The sequence below is a fragment of the Dendronephthya gigantea genome, unplaced genomic scaffold (assembly GCF_004324835.1).
Source record: "Dendronephthya gigantea isolate DGI-Jeju-01 unplaced genomic scaffold, DenGig_1.0 000023F, whole genome shotgun sequence".
NCBI classification, from domain to species: domain Eukaryota; kingdom Metazoa; phylum Cnidaria; class Anthozoa; order Malacalcyonacea; family Nephtheidae; genus Dendronephthya; species Dendronephthya gigantea.
In genome coordinates, this window is record NW_021163033.1 from 1,917,644 (window position 1) to 1,943,751 (window position 26,108).

General features: G+C 39.1%; 4 protein-coding genes across 7 annotated transcripts in view; 1 reads left to right on the forward strand and 3 right to left on the reverse strand.

The window, feature by feature from the left end:
* The window catches only part of LOC114522585 (centrosomal protein of 120 kDa-like), a 63,875-nt gene extending 56,470 nt beyond the window's left edge, over positions 1–7,405 (reverse strand). For both annotated transcript variants that reach the window (XM_028543317.1, XM_028543318.1), the window contains exons 1-16: positions 7,303–7,405; positions 6,960–7,144; positions 6,716–6,802; positions 6,107–6,248; positions 5,342–5,475; positions 4,167–4,361; positions 3,751–4,014; positions 3,457–3,576; positions 2,978–3,111; positions 2,762–2,911; positions 2,495–2,609; positions 2,344–2,408; positions 1,967–2,060; positions 1,698–1,874; positions 1,488–1,577; positions 858–950 (exon numbers count right to left, since the gene is read on the reverse strand). In XM_028543317.1, coding sequence (XP_028399118.1) covers positions 858–950; positions 1,488–1,577; positions 1,698–1,874; positions 1,967–2,060; positions 2,344–2,408; positions 2,495–2,609; positions 2,762–2,911; positions 2,978–3,111; positions 3,457–3,576; positions 3,751–4,014; positions 4,167–4,361; positions 5,342–5,475; positions 6,107–6,248; positions 6,716–6,802; positions 6,960–7,144; positions 7,303–7,348 — 2,091 coding nt within the window. In that variant the 5' untranslated portion in view covers positions 7,349–7,405. The remainder of the gene's footprint in view (positions 1–857; positions 951–1,487; positions 1,578–1,697; positions 1,875–1,966; positions 2,061–2,343; positions 2,409–2,494; positions 2,610–2,761; positions 2,912–2,977; positions 3,112–3,456; positions 3,577–3,750; positions 4,015–4,166; positions 4,362–5,341; positions 5,476–6,106; positions 6,249–6,715; positions 6,803–6,959; positions 7,145–7,302) is intronic.
* Positions 7,406–8,277: 872 nt separating this feature from the next.
* Positions 8,278–11,074, forward strand: LOC114522637 (spindle pole body component 110-like). The gene is made up of 3 exons (XM_028543366.1): positions 8,278–9,680; positions 10,095–10,241; positions 10,842–11,074. Exons 1-3 carry the CDS (start codon positions 8,796–8,798, stop codon positions 10,968–10,970), a joined length of 1,161 nt encoding a protein of 386 aa, XP_028399167.1. The 5' UTR covers positions 8,278–8,795; the 3' UTR covers positions 10,971–11,074.
* Positions 11,075–11,597: 523 nt separating this feature from the next.
* LOC114522638 (UPF0235 protein C15orf40-like) lies at positions 11,598–13,185 on the reverse strand. Its single transcript, XM_028543367.1, has 2 exons — positions 12,872–13,185; positions 11,598–11,907 (listed from the first exon to the last, which is right to left on the reverse strand). The coding sequence occupies exons 1-2, from the start codon at positions 13,113–13,115 to the stop codon at positions 11,657–11,659; spliced, it is 495 nt and encodes a 164-aa protein (XP_028399168.1). The 5' UTR covers positions 13,116–13,185; the 3' UTR covers positions 11,598–11,656.
* An 833-nt stretch (positions 13,186–14,018) lies between these two features.
* LOC114522645 overlaps positions 14,019–26,108 on the reverse strand; it is a 34,751-nt gene continuing 22,661 nt past the window's right edge. For 2 of the 3 annotated variants that reach the window (XM_028543376.1, XM_028543375.1), the window contains 14 exons: positions 25,149–26,096; positions 23,501–24,999; positions 22,726–23,356; positions 22,083–22,619; positions 21,660–21,840; positions 21,105–21,439; positions 19,848–20,530; positions 17,126–19,390; positions 16,384–16,893; positions 15,795–16,012; positions 15,564–15,709; positions 14,663–15,095; positions 14,423–14,482; positions 14,019–14,325 (listed from right to left, as the gene is read on the reverse strand). In XM_028543376.1, coding sequence (XP_028399177.1) covers positions 14,283–14,325; positions 14,423–14,482; positions 14,663–15,095; positions 15,564–15,709; positions 15,795–16,012; positions 16,384–16,893; positions 17,126–19,390; positions 19,848–20,530; positions 21,105–21,439; positions 21,660–21,840; positions 22,083–22,619; positions 22,726–23,356; positions 23,501–24,999; positions 25,149–26,096 — 8,489 coding nt within the window. In that variant the 3' untranslated portion in view covers positions 14,019–14,282. The remainder of the gene's footprint in view (positions 14,326–14,422; positions 14,483–14,662; positions 15,096–15,563; positions 15,710–15,794; positions 16,013–16,383; positions 16,894–17,125; positions 19,391–19,847; positions 20,531–21,104; positions 21,440–21,659; positions 21,841–22,082; positions 22,620–22,725; positions 23,357–23,500; positions 25,000–25,148; positions 26,097–26,108) is intronic. The other variant, XM_028543377.1, reaches the window with a different exon arrangement.

The window sequence follows — 26,108 nt, forward strand, 5'->3', positions numbered from 1 at the left end:
CTCTACACGCGTCAAGCCAACGACGACAGGTATGAGGATCTGTTCAAGGAGACTATCGAGTTCATGACAGACGCAGGAATCTCTTTGATAAGCCAATAATAAGACATAGAAGTAGAATCAGCCGGTATCCATTTGCATGGCTTTATAATTCGGAGCGTTCTCGATAGACAGACAGCTAAGTGAATACAGTGCCGGATCCAAACTCTTGCGACCGATGCGAATTATCAGTAAAAATTTCGCAAAAAATTAAATACGAAATTGGCAATAAATAAGACAAGCTTTCCTCCCAAAGATCTAAACTCCTTGGTATTCGATCGGGTTAACTAGTTTATGGAAAGGTATAATAGGAAAGGTATAATAGCACAGACTGACAAAATAAAAAAGTGGTAAAGATCGAATACCGAAAGCGGTATATATTCAGCCTAGGTAAGGTCGAATATACCTGAATACGGCACTTTTGATCCTGCATGATACGGTAAAATATACAGGATCGACATTGGTAAGGCTGAATATATCGTTTGTGACCTCGGTAAGATTGAACATACCGAATATAACGTTATACATGTATGGACCCCTCTAGAGGTCTGCAGTATAGTTTAAAATATCGCCAGGCCGGTCCTGTTGTACTTCATTCCGAACAAATTACTGGTATTTTAGAGTGTTTTAGAGTGTAAAGAAATTTGCACATAAACATATCATTATTCACGTCTGCCAAGCACGAAAAATACAGCTTCATGCACTGTTATAGCTGTTTCATTTCAAAACATGACCAGTTTACCATATTGGCCGCTAAAAGGCAATTAAGCGCCACAAAAAGAATAATAAAAGGAATAATCAGACGTAACGTAATTACCAACCTCAGTCTCACTGGCTGACAGCTGTCTTTCTCGCTTCTCTATATCAGCGATAGTTTTCTTAAGTTTGTCTTCCATTTGTGAATATTCTTCGAGCTTTGTAGGAAAAATATGAAGTTTGTATATAATTAGGTGAGCATGAAGATTTTGTGGCACAATCGCTCGTTGCATGTAGGATAATTTCTAAAGACATGCATTAAGGTCCAATCTCTGGAAATCAAACACATCTCAAATTCAAGCAAGAAATAGTTGCGAAAATTTGTCAACCAAATCTAGGTGAGTTTGAATTAAACACATTTCAAAAAAGTGCGATTGAAAAAAATCGATCGCGCGACATTTTGCACTGGACAGAAATCTTCCATTATGCCACTGGGTTGCGCAAATCCTTTTTCGGAGGGACAAGAGGTATATGACAATGCAAGCAGATCAAACTAAATGTTGGATATGATTTTTAAATGTTTCATTTCTGATCGCGTGGAAATTTAATACTTGAAATATTTCATGTGTTTGACGCCTGTCCTCACTTAGCTGTCCCTCCATGCTCTGCGAATTAAATCTTCTGAGAAAGGGATGGCTCTTATGTACTTTTCCAAACACTCGTGCACTCTAAAGTATATACATTCCAGTACCCACCTTTTTCTTTGCTAATATCTCCCTTTCCTTATCCCGTTTTCTCCATTCTTCTGTCAATGTTTTAATTGTTTCCGTCTCCTTTGCCTTCAACTAATGAATATGCAACAAAGTTATACCAGCCGAACGAACGGAAAGAAAATATATTGTCAAAATTGACTTCTTTGAGAGTTCAAAGTGATATAATTCTTAATGATTTTTATATAAACGTACTTGGGATGCAAACAGTTCTTCCTGATTTTGTTTCCACATTTCAAGCTCGAGGGCTGTTTGATATTCCGCCATCATCCTAGGATCATTATTCCTAGGATCATTGTCAGCAGGGTCCTTTTGCCGGGAACTTTCTTTCCGAGATTTGTCGCCTAATTTATGTCTTGGGCTTGACGATGCCTGCCGGAAAAAATGTACAATCAAGTAAGATCTTTACCAAGAAAGCTTCAAATCATAGGTATTCACAATCTTTACTGTGCCCAACAGTCTACCTCAGACATATCCAAATGAGCTTGCAAATCTTCGCGGGATACCGGACCAAGATCCTCTAATCCCAAAACAACATTCAGCTCTCCGATTGGTTCCCTTAAGGATTTAAAAAGATTATATACAGTTCAAAACACCGCTCTAACTTTTTGAGCATAGTTAAGAAAAGCCTATTTTCCATTTTGTCATCAACAAGTCATTTCCAACGATGAGAAAAAGTCCGGATGTAAATTTGTCTTCATTTCTGTATTCAAACCAGTCATTGTTGTTTGCACACAGGCAGAAATATTCTATTACATCAGCCACCTTGACATGTTCACGACAATTACGACACAGGCTAAAGGTCAGTCGTACACTCAATTTGTTTATCAATTATGCTTACCTATCGACGGAGATTATATGAACCCTTTCACTTAGGATTTGTCCGTACGTACTTGGTTTTCCTCTCTACAACAACGAAAAATACAAAGCCATAAAAAATATGGATAACACAAGGGAGCTAAACATTGAAACTCAACAAGTATTTAACTTACTGCGGCCTTGAGTTTCTTAGCGGCAAACACGTGACCAAGCGTTACCCGGGAAACGCCAAGTAAGACATCTTTGGTCACGGGATCGCGATGCCAAATTTCGATCACTAGAGGAACGCTGCAAAGCAAATCGCATGAAAATTACTGCTCTGTTCTCAGCGGCCGAGACACGCGAGTTCAGTTGTTAACGCTTTATTATAAAGTTGACCTTATTGTATAAAATAGACATAAAGCAATACGGGGAGATATATTCTTTGACTCTCACTTTACCTAGAAAGCGTTTCTTTCAAGACATCTGAATTGGTAGCAAAGTCAAACGCGCAAAAAGACTTCGGCAGAAGGACTTCCATATGTCGACGCACTTCCACAGGGGGACTGGTGATGACCGGGGTAGCGCTGCCGAAGAATGGGTACGAATACCTAGGAATAAATGTTGAATGTGTTGCAAATGATTTCATATTTAAAAAACGTCGCGAGGGAACTTACTTCAAGTAACAATTGACTGGGAAAGTCACTTGCAGATCACAAATACTGCGCAAGTCAACAGAGTAACAGAAATGATGAAATGAAAGTCTGCTTTCGTCCGGTTGTCCTTCGGGTAGGCCTGCACTAGGGGAGATCTACAATGCAAAAATACACGATGGAACTTAAAGAGGTCGAATATTTCCTTTACGAAGACGCTTTTCCACTTGGAGGCCACGTATTAACACTTGACACTCGCGAAGTGTAAAAGTTTTTTTTTGCATCCCATCTAGGGTTTTACCAGCGCACTCTAATAAATAACTGGAACGATACCTCCTCATTGTTTTTGTGAAGCCAAAATTCGAGGGACTTACCCCTAGACACGCGTGTTTGGAGGTAAATTCCCGCAAATTTTCTCACGAATGAAGCCAAAATTTTGTTCTTACTTATTCTTCTCAAAACACTGGCATATTTATATAGCTACTATACATGCAGACATTCACCTTCGACTCGTCTTTCCTATCCGCCATGGGCTGTTCATCAGTTCTATTACGGGTATGACTGACGGTCACCTCAGAGAACGGCTGATTTTCACCAGGATATCCGTCTTGTGCTTGTGTTTTCTGGAGAAATACAGGCTAGTTTTGTCAGTCTTAAGGCGTGAATAGACATACGCGATCTACCAATTATCATAGTATTCATCAACTATTACAAAGGCGTTCCTTTAATGAGGAAAATGACAAAATTGACACTCGCTGTTTTTTAAAATGCAAGTATAAATGTGGCACGCGGGATACCTGAGGACTGTCTGTTGTTCTTTGGACATTCGGTGGCAAGTGTGTTTCTTGTTCAGACGGCACATTAGCTTCCTCTTTCTTCAACAATATTGAAACGCCAACACCAGGGCTTTCTTTGGACCCTGAGCGAGGATCCTCGGTGGATGTGAGAGGAAATAATGCTTCAAGGATTGCAGGCGATTTGAGCGGCTCGTCCGTAGGAAGTAAATATCGTAAAGAGATGTTGGTTTCACCGAGTGGACGGCCTGCGCAATAGAGTGTGATCTGTAATAAAATATACAATAGCATCAGCTGATCTGAAATGACGCAATGGCAGGTCAGGAAAGGGACTGTGTGTTGGGCAGAACTAAGAAGACATATTTCGTTTTGCATGATTGAGCGATTTAGAATATAGCAAAAAGCCCAAAAAAACTCACTGTAATTCCAGGAAAATTTTGCAGGAAGGCTCGAAGAAGCTTCAGCTGGGAATTTATCCGGACAGAAGCTCGTTCTGGAGAGAAGTTTGGTTGCAGAAGGTCTGAAAAAATCTCGCTGGAAACCTTGTTGCCAAACAAACTGTATTGAAAGTAGAATCCCTGACCATCAGGTACGACAAATGACGATGGTATTAACTATTAAAAAACAGTTAGAATGAAAGTAAGTATAAAATAATACTGCTGTAGTAAAACTGACACCCTGATACCGGTAAGTAATTGAACAAAACCATTTTGACAGTTTGCGGTCAAAACATGCTTCCGATTGGTCATTGAGGCCAGCTAGTTGACCAATCAGGCAATCAGGAGCATGGTCCTCACGCTTCGTAATTTTTTAAAATCCTTCCCATTTAGCAAAAGCACAGAAAAATTACAGTGAATAACACGTTTTACCATTAGCTTTAGGCGATATACAGTACAACCTTCACTGTAAAGTAGTTTTGCTGAGACCCGCCAACTATCGAAAGTAAAAAAATTCAAGACCTTATCTCACTCCACCCCCTCCCCCTAAGAACGTTATTGTACCCGTTTCTAAATTTTTCCCGCTCATTTTTCAGTTATGCGCACGCCACAAAACAAGCAAGATCGAAAGAGCGAGTCATACGAGTTTTTGTATAAAAAAATCGCATTTCCGTTGTTGAAACGGGGTGGACGATTGTTGGGAAAAGACAATTTTGGAGAGTTAGTTAAACCGAATATTTAGAGCTTCAAATGATAGTTATTCGGTCGCGAAATAACCAGGAAAAGTGCCGAAGAGCGGTCATGAAATTGCGAGTTATAATATTTCGACACTTGCGGTCTGATTTTCGACAAAGTTTTAAAATGTTTCGCAGTTCTGAACTTTGCCGTGAACAAGTATCCATGCCTATGGAAATCGTACCTTGCAGGTATATATAAAATATTTGTTTTTATAATAAATAAAAGCATTTCAATTTTTATAATAAATAAAAGCAAAATGAATGAGAATTGGGGCAATATAAATGTTTAAACAACAAGAAAAATATAATTTGTGTTGATACAAGATTTGAAACATAAAACCAGCTAGTTTAATGATAAATTAGAATAATAAATTGCAACCTTCTAGAATTTGTTTATTATATTATAAATATCAAACTTACTTTTGCTAAATTCACAGCATAACTGATTGTCACAGAAAACACAAATATCTCTGCAGATTCAGTCATGGGTCCAAGCTGATAAAAACCTTTTTCATCATTCAAAATAGGTTTCAAAGCAAGTGGATCAATGCCATCTATTGAGATACGAACAATAAATCCATTCTTTAAAAAAGGTAAGTGGCCGGGGAATTATATTCAGAAGTCAGAAGCTTATAGACACCAAATTGAGGCAACTATTCATGCATATACTAAAGCTATTGTGCTGTAATGATTTGTTTTGAAGCGGATTGTTTTGATAAATAAAATTAATTACCCCCAATTGATTTTATGTGGACCATTCTATGTGGATTTTATGTAAAGAATAATTGCATTTACTTTTGTAAACTATTATTTCTGTGAAGCATTCTTTCACTATTGAGTAAATCCATTTGGCATGACAGTAAAATATGCAACATATTTAGTTTGGGAGTGCGAACATCAAATATGACATGAAAATGGAGAATAAATGGGATAGCACATCCACATTTGGCCATATCACAGCCTTTCCCCACCATTTTCACATTTTCTTCGAGGTTAATGTCCTTGTGCTAAATTCACATATTATGTATAATGTATATAGTACATTACATACATTTAATGTGTATTCCACAACTCAATACAGTTTAATGGTTGAGTTTGATATGGCACTCTTCCACTGACAAGTGAAATTGTGCTGTATTTGACATTGGGTATTGCAGAGGTCAACTGAGAGGGGTGAAAACATACCTTTTCTGGTTGGTGTAGAATGCTGGGGCAGAGAATTCTGGTCAGGCTTTTTCCCTGAGTCATCTTCTAAATTTAACCTGACTTGTAGCTCTGGCTTTAGACGCTGATATTTACTATTCAGCAGTGGAAACCACTGTGGACGCTGCCAAATAAGAATGCATCTTATTGGTAAATTTTACTGCCTGTCCATTATTAATTAGAGGGAAACAAATGTGACTGGAAAAGACTGTTCCTAATTTTTAATGCATTAAATTTCTTCTTTTCCTGAACTGATTAACTACAGGAACTGTGGTTAATTAAAGGTGGATGTACATCAATTTTATATGAAAATGGGTGTAAAATGTAGGAGATGAGGCTCCAACCCTGTAGAAGAAAATGATCTTCCACCAAAACTCAGAGTATAGCTCTAAAGTATGCATGTTGAAAGAGGCCATAGAAATACTGAAAAAAGTACATAATACGACTTTTAAGAAGTCTCAAGCAGCAATTATCAACAATTACTCTCTAAGGGCAAATATGATGACAGCCTATATTCACTGAGCAGAAGGCAAAAGCCTTTATATATTTTACACCATTATATTCTGTTGATTTATAAAACATATCACATACCTGTATTTTTGCCTGGGCAGACCGCAAATCTAAGATAATATAACCAACCATTTCTTTTTGGGATAGCACTGTGTCAATTGCATAACACTGTACAAATTCAAAGGTAAATATTCGATATTCAGAACAATTTGCCATTACAAATGAGCTAATCTGAAGCTCAATCATTCCTAAATCTGATCACTGTGATCATGGTGCTGATACGACACATGAGACTGTTCAATGTGCATGTTGTAGGCTATCTAACCTGTAATTTAATGGGCGTCCTTTGTAGTTTGTGTTGATGTAATGCTTTCTTATCTAACTCCCATGCCAATTCTGTTGTGAAGTTTGGACTTTCCGTATGATCGATGGGATCTGTGCACAATGTTTCGCCATCAAATTTTGCTTCTACAATAACTTGATGCTTTGACCTGCGAGGGAACCTTCGACCTGTTACGAGATTAATAATTTGGTGTAAAACCATAAGTTAATCTCATTGTAAATCAAGTCCTGAACAGGAATCAATCTCAAATATATCTCAAATACAAGGCAGAAAATATACGCTATAAAAGTAAAATACTTTGAGCAGGATGCTGTTTAAAATTCACCTTCAAGAATAGACACGATCAGGAGTACTTGATTAGATACGGCCATAATTTAACCACTTTATGATGTTTTCGTTTTGTTTTGAAAACTTGCAACACTTGTAAAGCCCGCCATTTTGTTGAGAATTGTGTGATCACAAGTACTTCATCTTACAAGCAATTTATGGGTTCAAAACGCGGAGCAAGCGGACAGACTCAGCGGCGACAGATGGTAATACAACTTTGACGTAAAAAAACAAAAGTCGCTGAGGAGAATCAGAAGATGCTGACATGACAGAAGAATGAGAAGATCGCACTTCAAGAAGATCAAACTTCTTCATTCCATTCTTGTGTGTCTTATGAGTGCAGCGTAACTGTTCATATAATTTAAGAGTCAAAGCGTAATCTTTATCTTTCTTTTTCAACCGTATTAACATGTCCGCTATCAACAGGCTCTAAATTCATTGAAACCAAGCAACAGCGTAATCGTATCAAATCTGGTATAACACGCGCCTAAAATAGCAAAAAAAACTTCTCGACCTTTCGACCTGAGGATTTCGTGAGGAGAATTTTATTAGTGTGGACTGTGGATGTACGTAAAAATAGATCACTAGTAATATATATAGATGCAAACTAACTCTTCTGACGGAGACGCTTTGATTAAGACGGCGGGAAGTGCTTTACTCTATTTTGGAAGTATTTTATACCGCAGAACGGCAGAAGCATTATCCTAATTCCTTGGCCCTTGGGCAAGGCTCAATCTCGTACGTAGAGTGGCTTCTTGGAAACTTTTTCCGCATCCCATATATCATTTCTAAAAGCCTTAAGATATCTCACTCTATCAATAAAAAATTCAAAAGTGATTTATAGTGATTTCGAAATAAAACTATATTCTGGGATATGGACCGATTAATGGATCATATGAACATCAAACATCAAAGGCTGTGTTATTGCCATGGTAACAAAACGATAAACTGTAATCTGAACCAATTGATTCAGTTGACATTCTATTCTTTGGCTAAAGTTATTTGCCATAAACATAATTAAATGTCGCTTCTCACAGTTCTAGTATGTCAGGCGGAATTTCTTAGGTCAACACTCGCTAAGCGACGAAGGATAAGAGGGAATAATGACAAACCGTGTAGGCCGTAAACAATACAGAAAATACAACTTGGTGCGGTAAATCTGTGTTGTGTTTGTTGGGTGTTTATAGATCGAGTGCTGTCTGTGTTGATGTTTTTTGAACGTCAAATTCGTATATTATTTATGGCTGCGTTTTCAAAGCAGACAGACTAAAATAAAGCTTGTGTTTGATGAGTTTATCACCTAGTAATCTGTCAATTCGTTGGATCTTAGTTACGGAAGTCTTTATAAAGTTGCGGTTTATATCATAGAAATGTCTAAAGTCTAAACCTTACAAATAGTTCCGAGCTGTACAAGTACTTTCCACAACCAAGGTATTGTTTGGAGGGTATACATCACTTACTAAAGGCAAAGACCGTGATTGTTAGATTGCCATGTCTCATAAAGCCGAGACTGACGTCTTGAAAGCAAAGCTTTCGAAAAAAATTGCCGAATTAACCATGGTCGTGCAGATGCTGTTCACGCGAAATCATGAAAAGGAACTCGAGCTTTCGGCGACCAAGAAGGCGTGCGAAGAAGAAATTCGCCGTGTCACCGAAGAAGGGAAAGGCAAACTGAACTGGCTTGAGAAGCAACTGGACGACTTGGAGCGATTTCGCACGCTACTCGAGATGAAAACGGACGAATGCGAACGAACTAAAGCCACCGTGGAAACGCTACACGAGAAACAATTACAAGCGGAACAAAGAGTGATCGAACGGGGCGCGATGCTTAGCGAAGCGTTGGCCGAAATCGAGAATTTGAAGAAGGAGATTGCCAGTCGTTCTCCAGAGGAAGTCGAAGCGCTCAGACGCCAGAAATCAGTGCTGTCAAACGAACTGTCGAGCGAGCGGGAAAATTTGGCCCAACAGAAGGATTTGGTGGGCGATCTACACAACAAAGTTGAACTTATACAAGCGAATTTGAATAACATGCTAAACGAAAACCAAACCTTAAAACTGGAATGTACGAAATTGAAAGACGATTTATCGTTCGCGCACGATGAAGTTCGCACGTTAACGCAATCACTGCACGAAGCGAGAAAGCATGGAGAACGGGCCCTTCAAAGAACCCGAAAGCTAGAGGAGAAGAATAAACAAATCGCTGCTGAAAAACTAGCGTTGGAGAGGAATCATGAACAGCTAAATGAACAAATGAACAAGTTGCTTTTAGGAAAACAATATTCGGACAAGCCGATAGAGAGGACAAGACCTTCATCCCCTAAGAAAGTGGATATCAACGCATTAGCTTTGGCTAAATTAAAACCAAAGCCGACACAGGTAATTATTGGGAGATTATCCAGAAACCAAAGTCATAATAGTTGTCTTAAGTCTTTGTGTTTGATTAATTAGGAATGGCATCTGATAAAGATCGCTCAATGAAATTTCTCTACTACGAGACCTAGATATTTTGGAATTTTTGGCATGTCCAAACCCAGATTAAGGCATGTTCGCCAAATGTATAAATTTTCTAAAAAAACACTATAAATCTGTGTATCTTCCCCCACAAGACTAGAATGTTACACAGCTTTCTAAATTTACGGATAACAGTCTCCTTTGCGCACACGTATGGGATTGAAAGTTGTCTTATGTTAAAAGGATAAATTCAACAGTTATACATAATGATCAAATTACACCGTGTCATGGAGTTTTAACCATAATTTTGCTCTATTATTCAATGCCTGGACTATTCAGAAAGATGACGAAGTACAATTCTTAAAGAGGGAAATTGAGAAGTATCGTCTTGAACTGAAAAATAGAGAAGTAAATTTCAATCGGGTGTTTGCAGAGAAAACGCCGCTCGTTATCAAGAAACCCGCAGAAATAACGGCAGAAGAAATGGTGAGTTAAACTTAATCTATTTTCAGAGAATTTCGTCTTACATCTCCTTCATCATCAGACTATACACTTTCCTGTGTATTAATTTGGTTGGTGTGTCAATTTGTTTAAGTTACCGTAACGTAAACAAATTGACACACCACCCAAATTGATACAAATGTTTTTTTTAAATGACTGTTGCCTAAAATGTTCTGAGCAGAACCGATCAGCAGAATCCGCTAATCCTCTTTAACAAATCTGGTTAGCTAAGAAAAATGTTGATTTTGAATTTTTCTCACATAGATCTCATGACTCATAACAGTAGACACCTGACAGTAAATTGTTTCAGGCATGCTTATAAAGGAAGAATTTCCAATTGCAAATTTGTTTACATTTAACCCAATAAGAATGCATAACGGTACATTTTTCTATTTTACATGAAGTATTAAAAATTAAGGCATTCTGATTCGCTTTCCCCAAAAATGTAAACAAATTTGCGGATTAGTTTCTCTCCTTGTTGGCATTCCTCAACTAAAATGAAAATCAACTGCAGTAAGTCAGTGACAAATAGCAGTCGATTGCCTGTCACCCCTAGTAATATACTGTATTCCTTTTTCCCTATAGCGTTTGAGGAATTTAACAGGCTTGACCAGTTACAGGAAAGCGTACGCCACATTACCTGCTGTTGTCAGGTCTGAGGCGAAACAACTGAATGACATACATTCAACAACAAAGAAAATGAAGCATTTATAAAAATACTATTAAAATCCATCACTTGTATGATAATTATTCTTATTTCAATAAATATATGTATGTATGCATCATAGTAAAATTACACTCTATATAATTTAATGTTATATATTCAATGAATTTATACATTGACTGCTATCCATTTACTGTCATTGAGAGTTCAAATTCAATAGCACTTATTCAATATTAGCCCTAATGCTATTGCCTTTGCCACTTATAGAGCATCACTTTGATATAAGGGGAAATATATTGCATTGGAGTGAGGCTTGGTATATATATAGCATAAAGGAACCCTTGCATAAATGCTATTGGCACAGCCAATCTGGTTATAAGTATTCTGCTATTTACTGTTAATTCAGCCCATGTTTTGTTCAGTGAAAGATTAATATTTATCATCCAATACATGGTAAATTTTATCTTGGGGACCAGTTTTTCAAATAGAAGTCACATTTTCTAACCGTATATATTAACCTTTAGTAATACGTTGTTTCAGAAGTCATTTTATAAACTGACTATACTATTTAACCTGGGGTTAGCAAAGATTTAGGCTTGAACAACTTGCCCAAACTGTTAAATTGCAACTTCTAATTAATTAGTATTAATTATGGTCACTATGTATATACGTAATCATAATATGGAAGTGGGAAATTCAGTAAGTTGTATGTACATTATTCTTTATACAACTGATGTTAAATGTTTAGATCAAATGATTCTGCACCTTTTCTCATTTCTTTCTCTATCAAAGCTCTCACTCTATCAACAGTCATGCCATTTTTATTTACCAACACTGACTTAATCTGAGATCTCAAACCTTTTTCAACGATAATGTTCGTTTTTCTCACTTGCAATACCCTCGCAAGATAATTGACCAGTTCAGCATTTGCCTCTATCTCCCTGGCAGGAGCACCAATTTGAAGTCCAATACTATATTCTGTAATGTCTGAAATCAGAGAAATAAAAGGGCTGACGATTTGCTCAATGAAAGTTTAAGGCAACATCTCAGTATCAGTCTAGTTTTAAAATAAACACAACTTATTGGCATTCAGGTATTTTAAGAATCATATGATATATAAATATAATGTTTAGTACCCTTGTATTAATTTATGCAGCCTGTGATTATTTGACAACAGTGTATTATCTTCTCCATGAATTATAAAGATTAGTTTACTTGAAACCCCCAAAACTATAGACACAATCAAGCTATGGTAATGCAAGGACCGAATATTGCCTTCCTTCATCCCCAGTAAATAGGCCTTCATGAGACACTGGCAAAGAATATACTTTTGAACTTTAAGCATCTCTTGTTAATCATCCGACATTCAGTAGAACAAATGGTGGGCTAAAGAACATTTAGGTACATTACCAGTTGACAAGAAACACTAGCTTGTCTAGCTAGTGTTTTATACTTATAGTGTATTATATAATTACACATGAAATTACATAATCATTGGGACCCAACTTTAAAGAACTACATCACAAGAACGGGTCAGGCAAAACACATTCACAGCATGCTCAAGATTGTCAGCTTAAATTCACTTTGACTGGTCATGCTAAATATTTGTAATTTTGTTTTCATTGCCCACAATAATAAATATAATTGTCACAACTTTCCACTTCCGAGTAAAATTCTTGGCATATTAAACGGTCCCAAATGCGATCCCTTTTAATTGGGTAAACGTCTAGAGAATATTACATAACTAACATAAGGGATCATTATACGCCAGATATTTTTCACACTCAGCACTCAGCAGGCCATAATTATGTTTTGAGAAATAGAAAATTAGTTTATGTGACATTTACTGTGCGATATTGACCAATAACAATAACATACTTCTCTATGTCACAATTACAATAAAATACTAAAATGTACTGTAATACGATACTTGAAAGACATATAGGCTGACCTGTTATTCTGCTTTCCTTTTCGCCCGGTTTCGCCAATATTCTCAGGACAATTCCGTTATTTGGACTTTGTGAGATTGCCGGCGCTGAGCGGTCAATATTTGAAAAACATTTGTCGCCATTGGACGGTACATCGACAGTTTTCTTAGCAGTCGTGACAGTTTTTTGAGCTATTCGTGGGCTTCTCCGCTTAGTCTCTGGTGAATCCAAATTGACACGCTTCCTACAAAGCGAAATCATGTCCATATCGTCGAGATTTTGAAAGTAAACACTCCGAAATGTTTCAATGTGTGTTTTGTGTATAAAGTCTCTTCAAATTCTGAATTGTCAGGGGGGAGCGATCACAAAGGAATAGCCATATGGATAGACCAGCGCGTCATAAGTCGTTCGTTCAAGGTCATGCATGCGACTTTACGTGCTGGGGGCTGTTTACATGAGCCCGGTTACCCGAGATTCAACGAAGCGTGAGAGGACTTTGAGGTATTGAAATAAGTCTTTATGTCACCAAACAAGCACATGCTATTGTTGTGGTGATTATACGACTGCCATGCAGGATCATGTTATCTGCTTATTTCAATACCTCAAAATCATCTCACTCTTCGTTGAATCTCGGGTAACCGGGCTCATGTAAACAGCTCCTTAATAAAGGCACTAAAAACCTTCTCTTTGTCAGGCCGGAGTTTTATCAAGAGGGTTAGACAGGTTAGTATTGCCGGAAAAGAGTATTATCATACTAATACGACAAAAAATTATTGAATATTTCAATGTGGTTAGTTTGATAAACCTTCATAACATGTGAAAACCGAATTTTAATTTAAAATTTAAAATGCTTTTTTCGCTCGCAATTGGCGTGAGGTCATAACGTGGAAGACGATCATGACGTCATGACATAGCCACATAGGATGAAAAAAGTATATCCCATGTTATGACGTCACTCGTTGGACGTGACGATTTCACACATGGCTGTAACCAATCAGAGGCACCGAATCTTTCAAATAAATACTAATTACTAACTCTGCTGGCGAGCTCTTAGATCGAAACTTAGAGAATTCCTTTTTAGGTAGTTTATTAGAGCGTATTTTAGCCGGAATATTGATCAAATATTAGATACAAGACTTGCAGTGGTCTGAGGTTATTATGTGTGTTTTATTGATCTTCAAAAATTAATTTTAACTTTAATAATCATCCCAGGTGCATTTATTTTTACTAGATATAACTTGTTGTGCATACAATTTAATGGTATTAATACGCCTATGATATATTCTTTAAAAGATTGCTTGTTTATAATACAATCCAAAAAATTTTAACATTTAATACATATGTTATCTATTTTATTTCCCAATTCTATTACCTATCACAATTATGTTTCTTAGCTAGTAAGTGTCGTTTTACGGATTATCAAGGCCTTCCTCTTCAACTAGGCTTTGTGAATGACGTTTCAACGGTCTCCTCGTGCCTTTCAGGAATGCAAAAAAGAAGAAAATCATTGGATAATACTGATTATATATAACAGATACTACTTTGCAGATACGGTTTCAAAATCTAACACTTACCCCGTTCCATAAATAGGGTTTTCTCTCCCTCTGGTTCTCTCTCCTGCAGGCTTGCGGCTGTTGGTAAAAAAGATGCAAAATGTTTACAAACAGAGTCTTTTATATCAACACCATCTTAATGATCACTAATATAGCATCATCAGCTGCAGCAATGGTACATGATTACCGTCACCATTGCTTCTACATTATCTTCATCTTCTCAACTAACACATTCCTATCATCACATCATTAACACCTTACCTGCGTCGTTTTCGGACAAAATAAACCGCTGCTATTATGATAATAATTGCAAAAACACCACCAACAACGCACGGTACAACAATCTCCAGTACAAAATTACTATCTTCCGGCCCCTCTCTGTCCAGCTTTGCGGGAAAGACGATTTGCACCCTGCGCGAATTCCCCAGCATCGCACCACCAGACACGTTCAAAAGTTCCACAGACAATACGACTTCGCTCATCTTTGTTGGAAAACCGCCGAATTTTAAATGGATGGATGAATTCCATTGGCTCTCCAAAAAAGTCAATTGGCCTCCGATCGGGGAAACGCTAAATGGAATGTCACCACCTGAAGGGCTGGTGACGATCCATGTGACATTAATGCTTCCGGTGGAACCTTTGCGCCTAACTATGTTAAGAGTAATGGCTTGTTTTGGCTGACCCGTCGAGGAATCTAAAATAATAGTTGATACATGTTAAATGTTACTTTGTTCGTTTTCGTAGAATAAATCATCACTACTTATTTGCATATGGCTGTCTACATAGGGGGGTGGCAATGACAAAAAAGAGAAACAAAGAACTTTTGAAAAGAAGGGATAATATATCCTATTAACACAGATCCCTATTAACACAGACGTGGTTGTCAATTGCAAGGAAATCTCCTTGCATTTTGGAAACCCTGATCACTATTAGAGTAGGTATGTGATCAGGTTTGACCCACTCTTCGCTTGGTTTTACCTGGTACTCCTGCTTCAAAGAGTAGCACGAGACAAGTGATGGGTTACTTACTGGACCTTCAGAAAGATTATAAAGAACTAATACAGCTATCCATGTATGGGTCCCTCACGCCGTAAAACAGAATCGATAAAAGGAAATCCGGTTACTGAACATTTTAAAAGCACTTAAATTGAGTGAAACACACCATTAAGGAATTCAATTATTCCATTCTCTGCTGTAAACGTCCAGAATAGGGCAAATTGAGTCAAATGACAGACGTGGACTTTGAGAAGTTTTGCAGCGTGATCAACAAACGTCCATGGCTCAGGACAGGTTTTGGCTGCATCGAACCTGGAAAAGATAAAAAAAAACAATTTGAAGGCCAGTATATTGTCACAAGATCATCCCGAAATCGTATTCACTCACTACTACTCACCATGTTTGATTTTTGGTGTGCCATAATAGAAGTACAGGATCGATATCGTTATTATTTACTTCACTACTAACAGTTTTCTTGTTTTGTTTCAACATTTGATCGACGTCGTAGAACAACGAGATGGTTATTGGCTTTTTGAAACGATATTCTTCTTCCAAAGTATTGTTTTCTGGTTCGTAGGCTTTGATCTGGAAACTGTAGTTGCCCAATTTGAAATGCTTAAAGTCAAAAAATAAAAAAATAAATATACCCACCGAGGCGAATTTCTTTAATTAAGAAGCTGTTCTGATTGTGCTCTAGCAACCTCAAAAGTAAGTCCTAAAAATTTGGATGTATATAGCCCAGGTAATATTTTACAATGAGCTGTCCTGATCAAGTAAGGAAGGTATTCTATCATAAGCCTTCAGTCTGTCATGGTCTCTATTGTAACTATCGGGGGCAATTTGTAGTTAACTTTTAACTGTAGTTAGGGACAGGATCAACAACAGGTCCCAGGAGAAAAATGTCTCAAACGTAATAAATCAGTGTAGGCATCAATACAATACGATGTTGTGGCATGGAATAGTAACTACATGCACAAACAACTTACTTTTGGCGGCTTCATGACAGCAGGATCAACAACAGTCGTATTATCATCTGTGCCATTCTTCAACTCTTCCTTGCCAAGGCTATAAACCTGAAATTTCACTTCATCTTCGACAGCTCCGGAGGGAACGTCTAAAGTTCCAAATGTATTTCCAACTTCCGAATCCTTTTCTTGTGTCTCGTTGGCGTTCACGTTCATAGTATCGAAGAAAAATGACCCAGAGTCATTTTTCGAAAAGACAAACTCGGTTTTTCCAACCACGATCCCATTCGAAGACACCGCCTCAGATTCCAGGCCTGCACCGTTGATGGCTTTCACGGTTACGAAATATTTGCGCCCCTTCACGAGATCTCCGTGTTTGAACTTTGCATAGTAGGCTGTCGCATTACCAATCTCTTGGAACTCATGGAGGTTGTCCAGTCCTGGAGACGAGCCCCAGCCAACCTCGTACGAGACTATGCCGCTCTCGGGATCTTCCGCTGCCCAATTGCCGAATATGATGTTGGTAAACACCTAAATGATTGAAAATTCTTTCAATGTTCAACCTATGTACATGAAAATGAGGTTAAAGAAAGGAACGGCAATGCTGTTTAACACAGCTACCAATTCTATTGCTGAGTTCTAAATGCCGAGCAATAGTATTGTTACAATAGTAGGAAAATTGCAAGGTTAAATACAATCAATATTGAAGTGGCACATGAACAAACTCTAAAGACTGTACCTAAAACACTCTATGTCAACTGACCTGGAAATCGATATCTGGACCCATCAATCCATCCCGAACGTACTGCAGAATAGGTGGTGTGGTGTCGATCAAAACGCCATCGCTTGACTTGGCTGTACATAATCCTGCATGATTACAAACCAAGACTGTCACATAGTATGAATCGTTGTGCTGCAAAGAAAGCCCGGTCAAAGTCTTATTAGGGTGATCAGTTGCATTTTCACACTCCATGATATCGTCTCGAAGTGGCCTGGAACCAATGCACCAGAACATATGCTCAATGTCGCTTTCATTGTCCCGAAAATCGATCCAGCGAGCGCTAATGGAGGCGGTGTTGTTCGTGAAATCCAAGTCGGTATCGGAGAAACTGCGACTCGAGCATTGATTCTCGGAACTGAGTGTCGTATTTGCTGAACAGTTTCGGGTTTCGTCGCTACCCAAGCCATCGTAGACTGACCCTGGTTCGGGCGAGGTGTTGTCGAGAGAGAACGAAATGCTGTCGGACGTAGTCGTGAGTCCCGATGCCGATCTCTGGCTGATCCTAACGAAATAACTCTGTTCGGATCCGGGAAGGTAAAATTCGTCATCACCAAAGCTGGGCGCAGACTCAGTAACTGTAAGATTAGCTCGATAAATATTTTGGCTTATGCTACGATTATTGACCTTACCACAAGGATATTTATCACAATGTGAAACTCTAAACATTAGATCTTCTGATTTTTTTAAACAAATACTACGACTACAGTTCACGCATTTCTCCTCAAATCCGGGGTATGCCTCTTCCCCATCGCCACAAGCGACACACTCCACTGTCTCCTTATGTCCAAGATGAGACACCTTCTTACGTACGAAATCCCGTGAACAGACGGATGTCACATAAACGCGTCCAGTTCCTGCATCTACATAATCGCTTGGCCATGTGTCTAAACCTGGACTGCCAATCACAACGTGTCCATCTGTGATTGCTACGGATGCCTTTGCCCTACCATCATCAGAACGAAGACCATTTTTAGTCAATACTCTCCCAATCTTTGCGCACCTATTTCCAGGTTCGTAAACACCCAAATCACTTCCATCGTGACCGTCAACCATGATACCAATAGCAAAAACACTCGACTCGCCTTCAAACACATCAAAACTCCCACTCAGCTGAACAAGTGTTGAATAAACCATTCGACATCTCCTGATCGCATTACCTGGTGGCTGCAATTCAAAAACTGTCAATGTTTTGTCTGAAATTGATAGAAGAAATAGTTCATTTCGTTTTGTCAGATAGATATTGTCTGGAAATTGATTGTTAAACTTTTTGGAAAGTGCGGTGTTGTTTTGCCAGGAATTATTAGACATTCTTGAATAGACATAGACGCCAGCACCAACTATAACCAAAAAATCTTTATTCAGTGCGATTGCCTTTCCAAAGGATTGGTCTTTCTCTCGCGATCCCAATACATGTTGCAATTCTAACTGATTCGAGTCATCTGCAATAAATATAGCAACAACACCGTACCCTTGTTGTGGATGCTTTCCGCTGACCGCAATCATTTTTGCGCCGTCAAAAGCGAACTCTCTTCCGACGTCTTCCGAAGAAGACCATCCGTCGTCCATCGTACAAGGTTCGATCGTGTCTGTACTTGTTTTATTACAATTGGTTATTCCTAAAATCGGCACGCTTCGAGCTAGATTTTCGGTATCAATTCTGTACAACAGCAATTTTTCGTTGCCGGATATAAAAAGGATCTCGTTGTATCCTTTAACTCTAACAAAGCTATTATTCATAGTAGAATTGAACGTCACTAAAGTAAGTGGAGTACTTTCATAGGACCCTCTTGAGAAAACGTATGCAGAATTTTGGGACGACACTACAATCAAATCAGAGTTGTTTTTCAAATAACTCACAGATGCGCCGAACGCAGTCGTTTCTCGAACTGGTTTAATCTGTTGATCAGGGTGAACAGTGCGGGGCTCTCTGTTCCTTCTTTTACAGCAAACATTAGCGTCATCGTGAATATGTAAATGGTCAAAAATATGTCGAATATCAATTGTTTCATTTTGTGTTTCGTTGGCGCCTGATGTGATCCTGTAAACGCTAGCTTGGACGGTCTCTCGGATTTGTTGTTTTCCCAAGTCGAAGGCATTTGGGTCTTCTAGGTTTGCTCTGATAACCACGCTGAATGGATCAGGAAGAAAATACGAATCTTCGACAAAACTTCTGGATAAACGAGGAATAGTAATGAATTTCCGCCAACGTTCCTGCTCTGTGTCCACCAAAGTGTCCGTAGCGTTAACCTGCAGAAGAAAATAAAAGTTGCTTGAACTTGACGTGGCTATAGTGTTCTGCCTGCTACCTCTGTCTAAGGTCTGATGTATATGCAAAGGTGTAATTAATTTGGATAAAGTGAATTTTACTCGGGACATACACTTATTTCTTGCTTTGCTTTTTGCCTCTACGCGGAGAACAAATTTTCAGGGAATGTGCTCTACGGACCAACCTGCTATCGGTCAATCTCTGGGGATCTAACATCAACAATAAACTGACGTTATATTACATAACAATGTTTCAATTGCGAGCACAAGACGCGTAAAATCCAAAACGCAGACACAGAATAGTAACGTTATTCGTCCACTAGAGTACATCGTTGAGACAAAGTAAAACTGGATTCTCGTGCACCTTACGTTCCTTACTCTCATACAGTAGGGACGGAGGAAAAGTGCTAAGGGTCAGTGATAGCAATCTTCTAATTACCTGTATATTCGGGGGTGCGTCAGGCAATATTTCAACTCCATCCCCAAAAGAATCTGTGCATAGGCCGTCTTCATTACATCGTTTAATCACCGGGCGATATTTCTTGTATGGTTTAATCATATCACCGCTGAACCTGATATACGCTCTTTCACGCGGAATGTCCACGAAATCGTAAGCTAACGGCTCGCCGCTCCATTTCCGTCGCAATGAACCATTTATGTTTAATTCGTCGTTCGGCTCAGTTAAAGCAGCCTGGACACTGGAATATGACGTCAGGTTGTTTGGTGACCAGGTAACTACAATCGCTTCGCTGTCGTTTTGGTAATCTATATTTTCCAGGGAGTCATTCTGGGCATTTATCTCGACAACATTTAGTTCAGGTGGGAAATTCTTCACTGGGTAACATGCAGCTGACTCAAGCACCGCTTTGTTGCCAACACCATTGGAGATGCGAAGGACAACTCGGACACTAGTTAGTGTAGAAAGTGAATGAACAACAGCAGATTTCGATAGTAGGTCGGTCGATAATGCTTGCCAAAGTTGTACGTTGCATGTATTATTCATGCTTTCGACACACCACTCGACCATGGCTATACCAGATTCTCGGTCTTCGTGCTCTACCCAGGATGCATTGATCAAATCATTTGCGCAAGAAAGCTTTATAAGAACACGTTCATTCGTTTCTAAAAATTTCAAGAGCTATTTATTGACAAATCAGCGGGAAGAAAGCGTTGCATGGTTATGCAGCGTCCGTACAGGTTAGGTATTAAATAAAACATAATCCTGACAGGACTTCTTGGAACAGAAAGAGCTATCCAGTGTAAGCTAATTTAACTTTCAAAGATTTTTAGAATTCTACCTGCAGTAACAATCGATCAATATTTAGCAAAATTTCAGTTAGCTTAGTTTTGGTTCCCTGTAGCAGTGACAATATAGATGTAAAACTCTACAAGATCTCTACAAGAGAATATTTGTACAGATTTCGTTCAGATCAAAAGGAACTCAACGTTGCTTGATAAGGACATCCTAAAATCTTATCTCCTGATGATGATGATTCAGATTTGAATCGAAATATAGTTTAACTTTGGTTGTGTATTTGTCAAAATATTTTATTTACGCAATGAATCTATTCGGAATAACCTTTTTTTTAAGCTATGTTTATGATTCCACCTGGAGTGAATGGCTTTATTGAGCTATCCAGCACCCGTAAATTTAAGTTAGGGCACAGTTAAGTAAGAACGGTATGTAGACAAATACCTGGTCTAGTTTCATTACAAGATCTTTCTGTGATGGCATTTGTGCAAATTTCCTCCAAATCAAACGAAGCTCCATTTAATTCCTCTACTGGACTTGGTGGAGTCAAATCAACTTTTATTTGATTAGATGAAACAAGAGTGGACAACCCTGCATTGTTCGTTGCCTTTACCGTGACGTAATATGTTTCCTGATGTCGCAATTCGTGTCCAGTGAAGGTGTGATTTATGTTCGAACCAACAAACTGGAAATCGATCTCGTCACATTCTTCTTCAGTTGTGCCAAGGCAAACTTCATATTGAGAGATATCTGACTCAGCATCCATGAAGTTTTCCCATCTGAAAAAAAAACAATTCATGAATCAAATTAATGGTCATAAACGGCTAAAATTACATTATTTCTTTTTCACTGGACTGGGATTTTTAGTTCTACTATAGTTTTTTAACTGAATTTTTTTATTGCTATGATTGGACCAATCACCATTGAAAGATGACGCTACGTCCACCTGTTCCTTACTGGATCTCCAGAAAAAGCAATTTTAAAACTGATAAAAGTTACCTCGCTGTGATCTGATGGATTTCAAAGTTACTCGGTGATGGGACAACAATTGCGACTTGCCCGGAAACAGGCGCCGTTGAATCAACAGTGAATCCATCTGATGTGGCATCCGTCCTCAAATCTACCATATTGATAGCACGAACTATAATCACGTATTTAATACCACTCTGTAACTCCGTCCCTAGGAAAACAGTCATGAACAAAATCAGTTCATGTATGTCGCCCGCCTTGCTGACAACGTCACAATTATACTGGTTAAATATAGTTATTTCAGGGCGTGACGACGGTGGAATACATGAATTTGTTTCTAGTGTAGTAAAAAGCACCCGACTAAAATAATGAATACTCGGGACTTCATGATACAAGTTTTTAAAAAGGAATATAATTTATTTGTGTCAACACGAAAAAGCAAAATATAATTACCGGATAAGCTAATATTAGTTTGAGGTCCCGTGTCTGAAAACGCCATTGGACAAACGGTTACGTTTTCTTTTTCACAAAGAGCAAACTGGTACGATTTAATTCCACTTTCTGGATCTTCAAATTCAGACCATCGAGCGTACACGGTGTTACCACTCTTGAGATAGTCGACATCATCATCTATGCCATCAGTTACGGTACCAACACGTGGTGGCGTGTAATCAACTGTAACACCATTAGATGCCAAAACACCGCTCAAACCAGCGCCATTGATTGCTTTGACAGTGACGTAATAACTTTCTCCGTTTTTAATTGGTTGATTCAAGAATGTTGATATTTTGGTCGCGTTAACGTTCAACGAGGAACTGGGATTCAGGTCGCATAATCGGGGCCCAGACCCGATACACCACGTGAGGGTGATGATTCCACTATCAGGATCTTCAGCGATAAACCACGAAGCAGACACACGTGTGCGACTTCGTTGGTAGTCAATATCCTTTGTCTCTTCGAAACCATCGACAACATTACTTAACGGTGGAGCTGTAAAAAAAAATGACAGTATAAATAGGTTTTTTATATTACGCGTTTTTTTGTAAAAGTCGTACTAAGAAGCCTTCATGGGTAGGTTATACTTTTTTGCGCTCACCTGTTGTGTCTACAGTAATGGGTTGTGAGGTAGTAAAGTTCGTAGAAATCCCAGCGTTGTTGATGCTTTTTATAGACACAAAATATTCTTCATTGTGAATCAAACTTAAATTATACCAAGTGTAGCTTGACGTGTTCCCGACGGTAACCAGGTTGGTTACATCACACAAGGAAGGTTCAGTACCCACACACACTGAATAGCTACGGATGCCAGTCTCGATGTCAATGAAACCATGCCAGCGCGCAAGAATGGCTGACGAGACGAAATCATATTGTTCTCCCAAGGGGTTTAATACCACGACATCTCCAATGTCAGGTTCGCTTGTGTCAATGATAAATGTAGGTGAAGCTGACGATGAGCTTAAACCAACTTTGTTTGTTGCTGTGATCATTATTACATAACTCTGGCCTTCTGTGATTTCTGGCTCTTCAATGCACACTGACGTTCTGTTGTTGAGGTCTCGTGTTGGGATGGGGCAACTTTGATTATTATGTTCCAAACATAATGAAAATTGATACTCAACCATGCTTGTTTCCGCATCAGTAAAAGTGTCCCATGAGGCACAAATGGCGCTTTTCGATGTCAGATATATTGTATCACCTACCACTGAGCTTGGTGATGTGATCTTGACCTATAAAATACATATATTTACCTTTAGCATGAATGACAGTAACGCTGAAATAAGCTAACATAGGTTCCTATGATAAGTTCTTACTGCACTAACATCGGACCAAGGGGGGACTGTAAAATCACACGTATATAAAAAGACACTTACATATCCTGGATAAGGCGGTGTACTGTCCACTAACAATCCATCTGAATAGACCTCCGTCAGCCCACCAGCCTTGTTATAAACTCTAAGCGTAGAATATACAATTACCCCAGAACTTAAAGCTGGCTTAAACTGTAAATATAACGCGAGTCCATTGTTCACTGTGGTCAAAGGTAGTATATCACATGACCCTTTAACTGTGCCTGCGCAAATGACGTATTTCAAAACTCGAGTTTCTACATCGTGGAATTCGTCCCAGTTGCAACTAACGTGGGAATCATACAATGTGACATCGATATCTGAACTATCTCCATCACGAAGACTCCCACCCACAGGAGGCGTCCGGTCTATAAATATCCCATTAGAAGTTGCAAAACTGGTTTGCCCAGCTCCGTTCACGGCTCTGACAGTTGTATAGTATGTCTCATTATGTGTGAGATTAAGATTATTTATCAAGGCTGTGGTAGTCAAGCCGACATCTTGAAACCTATAAACATCGCAGAGACCAGAGTTGGACCCAATGCAGACCTCATAGCGGATAATCCCACTTTCTTTGTCTTGAAAACCTTTCCAACTTACAGAAAGTTGTTCAAATGAACTCTGATACACTTCATCCTTCAAATACGTATCCCCATCAAACACCATGCCGGATTCGGGCGGCGTTTTATCGAGAATGAACGGATTCGAAACTGCTGTTGTTTCTAGTTCGGCGTGGTTTGATGCCCTGATGACAAGATTATACTCCGTGCCCGGATCAATTCCAACGCCTCTTAGGATAAGACTTGTCTTCAACCTTGCATTCAAAAACTCGGATACACATTTTGATCTCTGACTTGCTGAGCAAACCTTCCACTCATACATATTAATCTTGCTCTCGGGATCTGCAAATCCTTGCCACGAAGCACGAAGAAACTGTCCTTCTTGTAAGAAGACCAAAGCATTCTCGTTGCCAATTGTGACCGTTCCTTTCAAAGGCGGAGTGCTGTCTACCAATATGCTACTTGAATAAGCAATGTTCACTAATCCTGCTTTATTTTCTACAATAAGCTTAAGCATAAACACCGTCCCAGTTTGAAGAGGTTTGGGGAAATTAAGACTAGGACTCTTAGAGGCAGGTTCCACAGATTTCTCTGACACCAAATCACAATCATCCTTAATCGTAGTTGCACAAAGGGTGGCACTTTTGACTTCACTTTCCAGGTCGTACACCTCGTCCCAGGTGGCTGAAATCTTGGAAGGAGTTGTTAGAATACTTGTGACGACAAAATCAGTACTATTTGTCACATTCAGTTCAACGGTATGAACGGAAGTTGCTGAGAAGCCCTCAATTACGGGGGGAGTGGTGTCAACGGCGAAACCGTTTGAAGACGAGGTTGTTGATAATCCGGCTCCATTAATGGCAGTTACTGTGACAAAGTAAGTATCGCCTTCCTTAAGGCTTACTTGCGCCGTTGCGTGAAGGTTCAAATTGACTGAGGTTTGGTTGGTAACGTCGCAAGAATCTGCAAAACAATAAAATGGACAAGAATTTTGAATTTGAGTCTTGTTTTCAAAGTGAAGTCTAGATTCTGGAGGATTAACAAAAAAAATTATTCTCATTCATGTAAAGCCACACGTCTCAGCCATGCAAAGCAAAATTATGTTTATTTACCTGGCGCAGTGCCAACACAGTACATGTATTCCACCACATCGCTTTCCGGGTCAAGGAACTCACTCCATGTCGCCGAGACGTGATTAGTATTCGCTTGAAAATCTACATCACTCGTGCCATTTCCATCGCGAACTACGCCAGGCGTTGGCGGCAACCAATCGACGATAATTTGCGGTGACGTCATACTCGTTTCCAGCCCTAGCACATTCACTCCGATAACTGTGATGTAGAACGAAACCCCATGATTGAAATTAAAGTTAATTTCTGCGAGGTTCATCGAATGTTGACTTCCATCCAGTTTAGTGAAGGAGTATAAGTCATCGGATTTGGGTGAACCGCCGATGCCAAAGTGATATTCTTTTATTCCGCTTTCCCGTTCATTCATTGTCCATGAGATTATCGGTGGAGTAACATCAAATATATAAATTACTTTTGTACCACGCGACCCGCCGACTTGAATACCTTCAGCCAAAGGTCCTGTTCGATCGACAGTGAAGCCATCAGATACAGCCGATACAGTTTTGCCCCTTTCGTTTGACGCTTGCACTTCAAAGCCGTACCGCTGACCAGGAAGTAAGGAGATATTATGGAACTGATGTGTGGATGTTTTGAGAGGAGGGTCTACCCGAGCTAATGATGTCGAGCAATTTAACTGCTCAGCGGTTGTGAACGGCCCGTAACACCATGCATAATGCCCTAAGCTGTACACAGGGTCCTTAAATCCTGCCCAATGAAGCCACACAGCTTTATCGTCGAGTTGGAAGTCGATGTCCTGCGCCAACGGTCCGTCGAATATCACACCAGCAGTCAGCTTGCCCAATTTCACCAATATTTTATTTGAGCAACTTGTAGCGGATAGCCCAGCGCCATTAGTCACCCGTATGCATACGCAGTAAGTTGTGTTAGTGTAAACAGTTTGGCCACTTATAATATACCCATTTATACTACCTGTTAGAAAAT

Bases quoted from the DNA above. Each gene is read 5' to 3' on its own strand.
- LOC114522637 (XM_028543366.1), top strand. From the start codon at position 8,796: ATGTCTCATAAAGCCGAGACTGACGTCTTGAAAGCAAAGCTTTCGAAA. The intron at 9,681-10,094 runs GTAATTATTGGG...TGGACTATTCAG, and splicing joins TAAAACCAAAGCCGACACAG to AAAGATGACGAAGTACAATT. The intron at 10,242-10,841 runs GTGAGTTAAACT...TTTTCCCTATAG, and splicing joins AAATAACGGCAGAAGAAATG to CGTTTGAGGAATTTAACAGG.
- LOC114522638 (XM_028543367.1), bottom strand. From the start codon at position 13,115: ATGGACATGATTTCGCTTTGTAGGAAGCGTGTCAATTTGGATTCACCA. The intron at 11,908-12,871 runs GTCAGCCTATAT...CTCTGATTTCAG, and splicing joins AAAGGAAAGCAGAATAACAG to ACATTACAGAATATAGTATT.